At 36.5% G+C, this 13,211-nt stretch overlaps 1 protein-coding gene and 1 pseudogene across 2 annotated transcripts in view; one reads left to right on the forward strand and one right to left on the reverse strand.

Annotated features, from left to right (window-relative positions):
* The window catches only part of LOC107737304 (cytochrome P450 2J3-like), an 18,635-nt pseudogene extending 14,304 nt beyond the window's left edge, over positions 1–4,331 (forward strand).
* Positions 4,332–5,967: 1,636 nt separating this feature from the next.
* LOC107737306 (uncharacterized) overlaps positions 5,968–13,211 on the reverse strand; it is a 16,403-nt gene continuing 9,159 nt past the window's right edge. Inside the window, exons 9-15 of one of the 2 annotated variants that reach the window (XM_016548772.1) lie at positions 12,311–12,489; positions 12,005–12,184; positions 11,763–11,876; positions 11,460–11,543; positions 7,083–7,263; positions 6,708–6,866; positions 5,968–6,367 (exon numbers count right to left, since the gene is read on the reverse strand). In XM_016548772.1, the coding sequence (XP_016404258.1) occupies positions 6,201–6,367; positions 6,708–6,866; positions 7,083–7,263; positions 11,460–11,543; positions 11,763–11,876; positions 12,005–12,184; positions 12,311–12,489 (1,064 nt within the window). In that variant the 3' untranslated portion in view covers positions 5,968–6,200. The other variant, XM_016548773.1, reaches the window with a different exon arrangement.

A 13,211-nucleotide genomic window follows, 5' to 3' on the forward strand; every position in this document is an offset into this window, starting at 1 on the left:
CCCTTATAATCAGTAAAGCTGTCTATACACTGTTTGATGAATGAATCTCCTACTTACATCATATGTACATCTGAACTTTGTTGTTTATGATGAGAGAATACACTCAGCAAGCGCACGCACTGAACAAAACTCGTGTTTCAGCGATGACTCATCTAAACGCCTCTGATTGGCCGCTGCGTTCATAAACTCAACAGACTCGTGTGTGATTGGTTATAACGCGCAACACTGTAAAAACGCGGAAAAAGATTTGTGGTGCAACATTTGAGCAGATCTAAAATTAATGCTGCAGTCAACACTTTTCATTTCATTTTCATTTTATTTGCGACTGCCGTAATTGATTTAGTTTAACTGCAGCAGCATTTTTGTGTCTGTTGCCATAGTTTCTACAAGCAGAAACGGATAGCGCGGATATTACGTAATTGATTATTATTCTTATGAGACTAAAATTTCTGAACGCTACTCCTCCTAGAGCTTTCAAGCTAGAACTGAAATCATCTGACTATCTATCTATCTATCTATCTATCTATCTATCTATCTATCATCTGACTATTTCTATCTATCTACCGATAGCGACATGCTAATCATGTTAGAAACATACTAACAACATGCCAGTAGCATGCTAATCATGCTAGCAACATGCTAGTAACATGCTAATCATGCTAGAAACATGATAGTGACATGTTAGTAACTTGCTAATCATGCTAGCAACATGCTAGTAACATGCTGATCATGCTAGAAACATGCTAGTAACTTGCTAGTCACTTGCTAATCATGCTAGCAACATGCTAGTAACATGCTAATCATGCTAGAAACATGATAGTGACATGTTAGTAACTTGCTAATCATGCTAGCAACATGCTAGTAACATGCTGATCATGCTAGAAAAATGCTAGCGACATGCTAGTAACTTGCTAATCATGCTAGAAACATGCTAGTCACTTGCTAATCATGCTAGCAACATGCTAGTAGCATGCTAATCATGCTAGCAACATGCTGATCATGCCAGCAATATGCTAGTAACAGGCCAATCATGTTAAAACATGCTAATCATGCTAGAAACAGCTGTTATCAACATCTAATCTAAATGTTCAAACTTCAGGCTTTTACAACTGCTTTAAACGTTCAGGCTAGGCTTTCTCAAGCCAACCTAAAGTTTGTCTTGAAGAACTTTTTTATCTAGTTTAAAATTGGAATTTCTCTGGATTTATAAATCCTTGGGAACTTTTGGGATAACGTACGTGCACACTTACACACACTGACAAGTGAACACACTTGTCCAATGAAAAAGTGTCCCTATCTTTACAGCCCATTTGGACCCTGCCCGCTTAAGAGCTTCCGACTTCCTTTATAACTTCCCTGTTCGCACTTTAACAAGGTAAATCTACCCAAGAAATCCAAGTGTCAGTCATGGACCTGTTGCACCTTTACGAGTGGATCGATATCACGAGTATTTTGATATTTTCGTGTGTGTTTTTATTGCTGAGTGATTATATCAGAAATAAAGCGCCGAAGAACTTTCCTCCTGGACCATGGTCTTTACCAATTATAGGAGACCTTCATCATATCGACAAGAGTAGGATTCATCTTCAGTTCACAGAGGTAAATACAATTACAGCTATAGCTAAACGAAATAAATCTGAAAATGCAAAATAGTGGTTAATGACTGCAAACAGCGTTAATCGCGTCGAAAATTACTGACGAAAATGACGGTTTGTATTTAACTACGACACCGAAAAGAAACTGCTTTACATGAGCGTATTCAGCTAGATCTACAACATAAACATATTACAGTTACAGTTGCATAAACGATCAAGCGAAGCAACTTGAACCTTACATTCTAGAGTGTGTAACTTGGGTTGTGACGCAGTTGCAGTAAATATTCTTATGTTCCCAGATTCTTATGTTTCCCATGTTTATACGGTATGGGAATTGGGTCATGGTAGCACTGGGGAACATAAATATGCTGCCGTCGTAACAATGCGCTACATGCAATAATATCCTAAACATGTAACTGTCTTTAAAAAAATAAAGCATAAAGAATTAAGTTAATTTCTAAACAGTAGATAATACTTTAGTATACTGATTACATGCTGTTATTTCAGGAGCTCAGGTTCTGACAACAAATCATATTTTACAGTTTGCAGAAAAATATGGCAAGATTTTCAGCCTTAGATTTTTTGGACCAAGAATTGTTGTGTTGGATGGATATAATAAACTCGTGAAGGAGGTGTATTTACAACAGGGTGACAACCTCGCTGATCGACCCATGTTTCCTTTATTTTATGAGATCGTTGGAGACAAAGGTAAGTCTAATATCTGAATGTTAAACTGATAATTTAACATTTCAACATTAATGATCAGGGATCAATTAACTGTAAAGGTTTTTTTTGTGATCAGGTTTAGTGATTGCCAGTGGGTATAAGTGGAAGCAACAGAGAAGATTTGCACTCTCAACTCTTCGGAACTTCGGATTGGGAAAGAAAAGCCTAGAGCCGTCCAGCAGTCTTGAATGTTGTTTTCTGAATGAGGCCATTTCACATGAACAAGGTATTTTCTGAGGTTTGTTTACTGAAAACAATTGAAAATTACATTTGAAATCAGAAGCACAGTGTGATTAACAACTTCTGTTCCAGGTCGACCATTTGACCCCCGCTTACTGCTGAACAACGCTGTCTCAAATGTGATCTGTGTGCTTGTGTTTGGTAATCGATTTGAGTACAGTGACAATGATTTCCAGACTCTGTTGAAAAATGTCAGTGAGGCTGTGTATCTGGACGGAGGCATCTGCGCTCAAGTAAACATTTTTACATTTTAACATGTTAACTTTGCTCTCTTTCACTGCTCAGCTGCTCATTGTTCTTCTTTCTTTAGCTGTATAACATGTTCCCATGGCTCATGCGGCGAGTGCCTGGACCGCACAACAAAAATTATTACTCTGTGGCAGAAGGTGATTGACTTTGTTCGAGAGAAGGTGAATGCACACAGAGTGGATTATGATCCATCAAATCCTCAAGACTACATTGACTGCTTCCTTGCTGAGATGGAAAAAGTAAGACCCTTTCTTAGGCAGGTGTCAGTAAGTAGAATGCTGTGGTTATAATAATGTGACTGAATTGAAATACCTCTCAATCATGTTGTTTAGCTTAAAGACGACACAGCTGCTGGTTTTGATGTGGAGAACTTGTGCATCTGTGCTCTGGATCTGTTTGTAGCAGGAACTGAGACCACCTCCACTACTCTGTACTGGGGTCTTCTCTACATGATAAAATATCCTGAGATACAGGGTGAGAGTTTACTGTGAGAAACTGCATTCACGTGCACATAAAATGTGGTATATACTCACACTCTTAGTTTTGTCTTGGACTGTCTCTACATTGTATTTTCAGCCAAAGTTCAGGAGGAGATTGATGGTGTTGTGGGAGGGTCACGACAGCCATCTTTATCAGACAAAGACAACATGCCCTACACCAATGCTGTCATTCATGAGATACAGAGGATTGGAAATATTATCCCAATAAATGTGGTCCAGGCTACTGTGGAAGATACTCAGATAGGAGAATACTCTATTCCAAAGGTTGGCCTAGTTATGTTTAATGCACTATAATATTGTCAATTTAAGCTTTTGCATTTTTATAATTGACATTTATGTTTAGAATCTATTAATTTAAGCATAGTAAGAGTATAATTATTCTTTTGCAGGTCACAATAGTGACTGGCAATTTGACATCAGTGCTGTTTGATGAGTCCGAGTGGGAGACGCCTCACTCTTTTAACCCGGGTCACTTTCTGGATGCTGAGGGCAAATTCAGGAGAAGAGATGCCTTTTTACCTTTTTCTCTAGGTACAGAATAACTCTTTTTCCTTGAAAATAATACAAAGATATGTTGACAGTTCTTTACAAGCCCCTATATAAAAAGAAACCCATTATGATTACCCATCTTTTTTTTTTTTTTTTTTTTCAGGAAAGAGAGTGTGTCTTGGGGAGCAACTAGCACGGATGGAGCTGTTCCTCTTTTTCTCCTCTCTGCTGCAGCGCTTCACTTTCTCTTCACCAGCCGGTGTGGAGCCCAGCTTGGATTTTAAAATGGGGGCCACTCACTGTCCCCAACCATATGAATTATGTGCAGTGCCACGCTAAAACAAGCATTGTACACATATAATTGTATACATTTCAGTAATTAAAAAAAAATTTTGTAAAAAAAATAAATAAATAAAAATAAGAACCGTGTAGGATTGGGTTCAAACATTATGATGCATTTTAGCTATTTATTGGTGGGTTGGATGTAGACTGGCCGTTGGTTGGTTGGTTGTTTTGTTAATTGGTTAAAAAATTAGTTCTATCAAATTTATGGTAAAAAGCGGTATAACATATCTTTATCATTAACAGGTCTTAAATTTGGTGATGGAAAAACGAGTCATGATATATCCTACTGTCAAAAAGCTATGATTTTTAATGAATTAAATGTAAGTACTAAATAATAAATAAATTAGTGTTGAATAATTCTCTAATGTGCTGGAATAATTCAGTATAAGACATTACCATTCTTTAAAGAATCTAAAAGTATGTCCTGTTTACATAATACTGGGGTCCTCATGTATATGTTACTTTTTGATGTGTTTGGATATCTATAATTATTCATTCTACCTTACCATTTTAGATGCACTCATACACCCAACACAAGAAAATTCAGGTCTTCAATAAAAGCTTTAAACAACTCTTATTCATTATTAATGATAGTTTATTTCAGTTTAATGGTTTTGCTGCAGATTAAGAATAGAACGAATTCGAATTGGAGTTCCCATCATTGAACTTTTGTTGCCATCTATTGACTAGTTGCAGTGGCAGTCAACTGAGTCAAATCTGGACAAGTTGATGTTCAGCAGGCAGACCTGTAAATCTGCGGATATTGAAAAATCTATAATCATACGGATATACTAATGAGTCAATTGTTTTTACCGGTAAATTTTACAATGAAACACCGACATAGATGTAATCGACTTAAACAGTGTTATGCGATTGTGGCTAGAAGGGATACGTATGGTGCTACTGGGCATGCGCACATCATAGCGTAATTTTTGTCACACTGTACAACAATAATGACTATTTTTTTCATTATTGTAAGGGGTAGGTTTAGGGTTGGGGTAGGTGTAGACGTTAATAAAACACAATGTAATAGGTATAAAATTAATTTCATTGTTCGTTTCCGGTCTGAGCTGTATCCCGCCCTAAACCTACCCCTTACAATAATGAAAAAATAGTCATTGTTGTACAGTGTGACAAAAATTACGCTTTCGATGGCGTTCTTCACTAAGCGTTTAGTGTAGGTATTTGTACAAACGTAGTTTTCATGGAGCTGTTCAGTGTTTGAGCTGTTCCACCTTTCCTGCCTTTAAGTTGTGCAGTTATCTGTCAATCATTCTCTATGGAGAAGACGCATTTTACGGAGGATTTTTTTAAAGGGATCATATGACGTTGCTAAAAAGAACATTATTTTGTGTATTTGGTGTAATGCAATGTGTTTATGCGGTTTCAGTTAAAAAAAAAACATTATTTTCCATATAATGTACATTATTGTTTATCCTCTATGCCCCGCCTTTCTGAAACGTGTCGATTTTTACAAATATGTAACAAGCATTACTTTTATTTGTATCAATACTACAGCGAGAATAAAAGTTATGTCTTCTTTCTTTGCGTGAACATTTGGGCTGTGTTATGCAAATCTTCCCACATCGTGACGTAGGTATGTGGGGGCGTGTTAGAACGAGCCGTTTTAGGTAGGCGTGGTTGACTCTTAACTTTTATAAAGAATATCTCTTTGGATTTGAGACTTTAGTCTTTGCAACTTTACAGATCTTCTTTATGCACCAAGAGCTTGTAACACTTCAAAGAGAAAGGAAAAATTGAAATCGCATCATATGACCCCTTTAACCAAAAAGTTAACAGGGTTTAGATAATATGATTTAGGACAGTGTTTATAACACCCTTGGCTTTTATTATGTTTTCATTTTTGCTGAGAACAACCACCACCAAGACAAACGTAACTGAGGAATTTATTGACGTAATGTACACAAGAAATGGTATTATTGCAAATGAGCTCTTGGTCACATTTCACATAGGCTTGCTCAAAGGCAATGACAGGTGCGTACACAAAAATGTAAGCAGAAATGTAGTGGTTGAAGGGAATGAAAATGCTGGTTTATTACAGGCTGCACTCTTGCAGCTTCTTGTCAGCCTGCTTTAGGGAGATCCAGGTGTTCAGCATGGATGCTCGAAGTTTGACCCAAACCAAATGGTCGTTTAGACCCAGGATCTGAGCTGCAAACTGAGCAGCAGCTTCTGGAGAAAGAACCGTGGAGCAACCCAGACCTGAAAGAGTAAGAACAAGAGATTATTTAGTATTACACCTACAATAAAACTGCTGTGTAAACTGCCGTTGAAAAGTTTGGGGTCAGCAAGATTTTAATAAATAATAATACTTTTATTCAACAACACATTAAATTGCTCAGAAGGGTCAGTAAAGACATGTACAATGTTACAAAAGATTTCTATTTCAAAGTTGAATTTTCTATTTTCTTTTAAAATTGTAATCATATATCACAATATTACCGTTTTTACTGTATTTTTGACCGACTCTGTTGTAGTGAGCACTCACTAATTACTAACAGATAATCACATCATGTTTAAAGACAGTTAAATTGATCTGTACCGCTAGGCATGCGAAGAGATGACCAGATGTCCTGAGCACCCCAGTCAGGGGTAATAGGGGGACAGTTAATAACTGGATATGCAGTGTTTCCTGACATCACAGGACCTAAGCCATTACTTCTGCTGGCCACTGCAACAAAGATGGTGGGTACGCCATCACCTGAGGAAAAAAAATTGATAGATTTAATTAGGTATTGAATTATGCAATAAACTCACACTCTACTTAAAACGTTTTGGATTAAAATATTGATGTTTGAAACATTAACCACTGTAATTAACACAAGTAGGTTTTTAAAATGCATTTTACATAAGGTAACAGTCTGCAGAAAGGACATTCTGTTCTTAGTGTTAGTTATGTAGTTGTGTTTGGTCATACCCTCGTATTCAGCTTTGATGCGGAGTGTCTCATCAGGACCTTTATGGGCAGAGTTGACTCTAAGGTGGCAGGGAATACCATAAGAGCCACAAGCCTTACGGATCTTCTCACAGTGAGCCACATCTGAAGTAGAGCCCATCAGAACAACGACCCTTCCTTTCGCCTGTGACTCCAGGAGCAGCTAGATGCACACAAACAGATTCAGCCACTAATGTTTCAGTTAGGCTCTTCCACAAAAATAGCATTATTGTGATATTAGGAATGATGGACAAATGTCACTGACGACAGAAAAACAACAACAATCATCTCTTTAATCTATTAGGAATCTCATTCTAAAGTGAAAAGTTTCAGTCAGGAAAGGTGGTGATGTTCATTCAGACTGGGAAAAATGCGTTTAGATGTTGTGCAAGACTTTATTGGAGGAAGAGGGATGGTGGGGTCATTGCGGTCTTCAGAGGTTAATGGGGTGAAAGCCCGATCTGGGTGAATGAAATAAATAGCACAAGGTCACAGAGCACTATGTTAATGTTCAGCTTCTTGATGCAGATTATGATAAATGAAATTGACTGCAGTCAATTTTTTATTACTTGAGGATTTTTAAAGTCACAATGAAGCAGACTAGCGGCAGATAATTTATTCTATATTGTGACATACATGCAAGTGTAATGAATGAAAAGACAAACAATAGGGTAGAGACTTGGTTCTATCACTTGTGCATATACACACACACACACACACACACACAACATATATTACATGTAATATTGTTACACAATTTAATTACAAAATAAATGTAACTGAAATCAGAGGAAAAAAATGTGTAATTAAATTACATTTATTTATGTAAATGTTAATGATTACAAAGGGGGTTACATCTGAATATTTTCTGTAAAATTCTAGGATATGTTGAATAATATTAATTTGTTGCTTTGCCTGTTTTTGATGTGCACGATGCCTCCTGCCATTTAAAGGTATAGTGAATGAAAATGAAAATTTTCACCCAAAAATGAAAATTCTGTCATTAATTACTCACCCCCATGTCATTCCAAACCCATAAGTGTGTTCATCTTTGAAACACCAAATTAAGATATTTTTGATGAAATCCAAGAGCTTTCTGACCCTGCATAGACAGCTACTTAATTACCATGTTCAAGGCCCAGAAAGGTAGTAAGGACATCGTTAAAATAGTGCATGTGACATCAGTGGTTCAACCTTAATTTTATGACGCTACGAGAATACTTTTTGTGTGGAAAAAAAACTAAAATAATGACTTTATTCAACAATTTCTTCTCTTCAGTGTCAGTCGATGCACATTCACAAGAGTACCATGACGTATACGTATGGTGCTGCTGACGCAGGAGCCGGCGTTCTGACATAGAACATGCATGCGCTTTGCCTTGTTTACAAGCAGAGGAATGCACATGCATGCGTCATGGACCTCTTGTGAATGCACATCGAAAACTGACCCGGAAGAGAAGAAACTGTTGAATACAGTTGTTATTTTTGTTTTCTTTGCGCAAAAAATGTATTCTCGTAGCTTCATAAAATTAGGGTTGAACCACTTCTGCATGTTGAGTCACATGCACTATTTTAACGATGTCCTTACTACCTTTCTGTGCCTTGAACATGGTAGTTGCATTGCTGTCTATGCAGGGTCAGAAAGCTCTCAGATTTCATCAAAAATATCTTAATTTGTGTTCCAAAGATGAATACAGGTCTTACAGGTTTGGAACAACATGAGGGTGAATAATTAAAGACAGAAATTTCATTTTTGGGTGAACTATCCCCCATTTAAAGGCTTTTTAGTGAAGCAATGCTATTCTGATGTATTTGATTAGATTAGATTTGATCTTTTGTTTGAATTTGCATTGCACCACATCTGCCAATTACATCAATCCACTTTGTCACTGAAAGATTAAGGCTACAGCCTGTCTGAGATTTGCCACAATGGCGAGTGACAAAAATACTTTCCAGTGCTTGAAATTTAAAAATAATTTCATCCAGAAATCAGAAAACGGCACAAATGTAACAGTTCAGTGCAAAATATGTTTGCCAACTATTAAAATGCTATCGACATAAAAGGTTTCAATGTCAAACTTGAGGAAGCATCACACACACAGAGACAGACACATACAGATTTAATTGATTTCTTTCCCAAATTGTATTGACTGCTCTAAAATATAAGACACCAATATTTCAGGAGTTTATGACACAGAATAAGACACATACTTACTCGATAACTAATTCAATAACTGTTTTATTTCCCATTTAGGTTTATGTATGTGCTTAATTTTTTAACTTTTTTTTTCCAAGACATTGTTAGATGCCAGTGTTTCCTGTCACAGCTTTGCAAAGATTTTATGTAAAAATAGTAATCAAAGCTATTAAACTATTTCTTATGATTTTAAATCTATATTTAACCTCAAGAACGATCTCAAAGTAAAAAGAGGTGCTAAAGTCTGATTTTGTGGTGGCTGTGCTTTAAAATTAAATTATAATAATCTTAATTCAAGTGATGAAAAATTTTAAGGTTAACCCTGCCTGATTTAAATGTTTGAAAATGATTAACGTTTGAAAACATTCATTAGAAATTTAGAAGTAATTAAAAAGTAATCAAATGTAATAAGTGTAAATCAAATGTAAAAATGTAAATATAATAATAAAATGTAATAATAATGTAATTAATTTAATAAAGTAATTGAAACAGTTACACTACTTATTACATTTTAAATATGGTAACCTGCAATCTGTGACCTATTACATTTCCAAAGTAACCTTTCAACCAAAAACATGCATTTAAAAATTAGATAAGGTGAATTTCATGCTGTATTGTGCAATTTTAATATGAATTGAGAAAAAAAAAACTGTGTGACTTATATCCCTATATTACAGGAAGTGTAAAAATGTAAGTTAAACACATGGTTTCTGCAGGATTTTTAAGCTCAAATTTAAGGCTTTAAGACATTTTTTAAGACCTGCACAAATAAAACTAATACCATATGAGCAGGGTAGGGTAATGTCTTTAGTAACATATTAAACTGTAAAATGAATGTAAAATGGATGAGTCAAAAGTATTAATTATTATATTAATTTAAACAATTATTATCAATAAATTATTATATTAATTAAATAACATATATACATTTTACTGTTTAGATTTTTCTAATGCATTTTCTTCTTATCGATCCACCAGTTCACATTTACAGCTCTGCGTGTTTGCAAGGTAAAAACATGGGTCGATTTTTACATTGGTCTGAACAAAAACAACCCCAATACTGTGTTCCTGCAATATACTGCAGGAACGCAGGACCGCATTTCTACTACAGGACCCTATTTTTTTGTGACAGTGCCATCTAGCCAATTCTATTCCAACAGAGGAGATCTGATTCCGACATCAAACAAACAGATGCAAAGACTAGATTCATGGAAACTATTCACTTTTTATCTTTCCATCTTATTTTTGATGCAAGAGCTGGCGTGAACTTGAGTGTGTGAAGCGATGTCAGCAATCTCCATTTAGCCTATTTAGCTGTGCAAAACAGTTCACTGTGCTGCTGGATGTTGTAAACTAGTATTTGTATTCAAATTATTTGAAATGTATTAATGTACTAATAAACATTTAATTTGTACTGCAGTTGTTTTACCGTTTACTGCACTTTAAGTATGTCACACATCAGACGTGAAGTGATAGATAGATAGATAGATAGATAGATGGAGATAATATTAAAATAAATTAGGTTAACTATTTCAAGAGGGTTACCAACAGGTATGTTTAAGGTTAGGAGTTGGTTAGGACAATAATTAGTGTATACAATTAAACAACTACATAATTCCTTAAAAATAATAATATAATTGAATAGCAAGTGCTATAAAATAGTATGAACTGCTAATACATAAATGCATACAAAAAAATAAAATTAATAAAATCTAGGGTCCTAGAAATGCAGTCCTGAAACTGCAGCCTCCGGTATTGCAGGAATACCCTACTCCAATAAAACAGGCTTATTGAAAATGCACATTCATTCTCTGCCAACAGGAGGCACTTTAAGAGCGGCAGAAATATAACAGTTTCCCCGGTAACGGCTGTATGCAAAGCAGTGCACCACCAGACTTTGAAAAGCACAGCGCTCATGTTTATTTAACGAAATCATAGCCTTTTGAAGTTTAATGGTCACATTAAGCCATATCGCAATTCTGGTCTTTCCGTCCCCAAATTTAAGACCTCCTGAAATCATAATTAAGACTTTCTTGTACAATTTAAGACTTTTTATGGCCTTAAATTTGATAACTAAATTTAAGACTTTTTAAGACTTTAAGGACCCACGGAAACCCTGTAAACAAACACATCAATAACAATCATTTTGTAAAACATTGTACCTTGACTCGCTCTGCAACCCACTCAAAGTTCCTCTTCACCATTTGCATGGCCTCAGGAGTGACTTCTTTCAGGTCACGGTACACCTTCACAGAGAACACCATTTAAACTGACAGTCATAGTCATATAGATCATACTACAGGTTGGTTAATTCTCTCGAATCAGCATTTTTCCTGGAAAGATCGTGATCATAGCAGAAGGACATCTGCTTCCTCAGAATTAATACCAAACTCTTAGTGGCTGCTAGTTTTACTCCAGTGTAAATCCTTTTCATGTCTGACATGTATAAATGTTTGGCTATTTACCTGTTTGTCTTTCTGCTGGCTGCGATCCCCAGCAGGCCAGAGCCTCCACGAGTCGTTGTCAATCACATCAGCCAGCACAATCTCTTTAGTTGTCACGTTCACACCAAATTCAATCTAAAATTAAGGTTTATGGGCATTAAACATTTACCATAGGAGTCAATAGTAGCAAATATCACTACCACCAGTTACACTAACAGAAATTTACTTCAAAAGTGCTAGTTCAATACACTCAGGTTTCTTACTTTCATATCCACCAGCGTGCAGTCCTGTGCGGCCCAAGCCTTCTCCAGGACTTCAAAAATGGCCACTGTGCTTTTGCTCATGATGTCCACCTCACAGCGGCCAATAGTCAAACCTGCCAACTCAAAACCAGCTGCCAAAAGCTGCTCCTCTGACCACTGAGGATCATTATTGGCATCATCCTGAACAATGGAAGAAAAACTGAGGGCATCAATATGGGAAATATGCAAAATAGCATGTCATTACATTGAAATGTGATTGATAAAATGCCTTCTCAACAACTTTATTTCTAAATAACAGAACCTCACCTTAAAGAACATCTCCATTTTAAGAGGAGTGAAGCGGTAGCCCTCTTTGACCCCAGGGTTGCGTTTGAGGAAGGAGCCTGTGGCTATCCGTCTGCAGACCCACTCAATGGGTATCATCTCACATCGGGATGCCACAAAAGCAGTCTCAGAATTCTGTCTGACAAATGCCGTCTTGAACCCTGAAAGATAGTGGTAGAGTCATGATTCACATTACTGTGTGTAGAAATGACAAAATTATTGGTCTACTACATTTTCAAGCAGAGTACTGATATACTGACACTGACTGTGCAGAGTATAGGTATGACAGACCAAAGACACATGCTTACACACAGTGAAACTGGGATAGCAGTCTTAATAGCCTGAACACAGCAAGCATGTGTGTAAAATTCAGTTTAATTAAAGGAAGCATGGCTGTCACAAGGCAGTCATTTCCCCAGAGTAAAACATTCATCAAGAGCCGCACATGGTGTACACACCAAGTTTAATTCACTAAAATTGCTGAGGTTGTGGGAACTATTTTAAAAGTAAATGCCTTCTAGCAACTTTGAATTCGGGCCTCTCTCATGAATGTCAACTAGATTTAAAAAAAAAAAGTTTGAGCACTATTGCACTGCTGAATTTTTATTCAATAAAAAGCATGTGATTGTGGGTCAGCACTACTTGCTTGCATGTTTATAGTTGTAGCATTTGGACCAATCAGACACATATTTGTTCATTAGATTTAACAAATCAATTGTTCATTAGATTAACAAATAATCGCAGACCCCTCACCCAATAAACATACTGAGTGCCAGCATGTCTGGGAACGTCCCCAGGCCCCTGGTTACCATGGAAACCAGGACACCTCAGCCAGACCAGATAAACTTTACGACCTAATGGCATGTTGAGAGTTCTCCCTCCC

Source organism: Sinocyclocheilus rhinocerous, unplaced genomic scaffold (genome assembly GCF_001515625.1).
Source record: "Sinocyclocheilus rhinocerous isolate Xijiao unplaced genomic scaffold, SAMN03320098_v1.1 scaffold1606, whole genome shotgun sequence".
NCBI classification, from domain to species: domain Eukaryota; kingdom Metazoa; phylum Chordata; class Actinopteri; order Cypriniformes; family Cyprinidae; genus Sinocyclocheilus; species Sinocyclocheilus rhinocerous.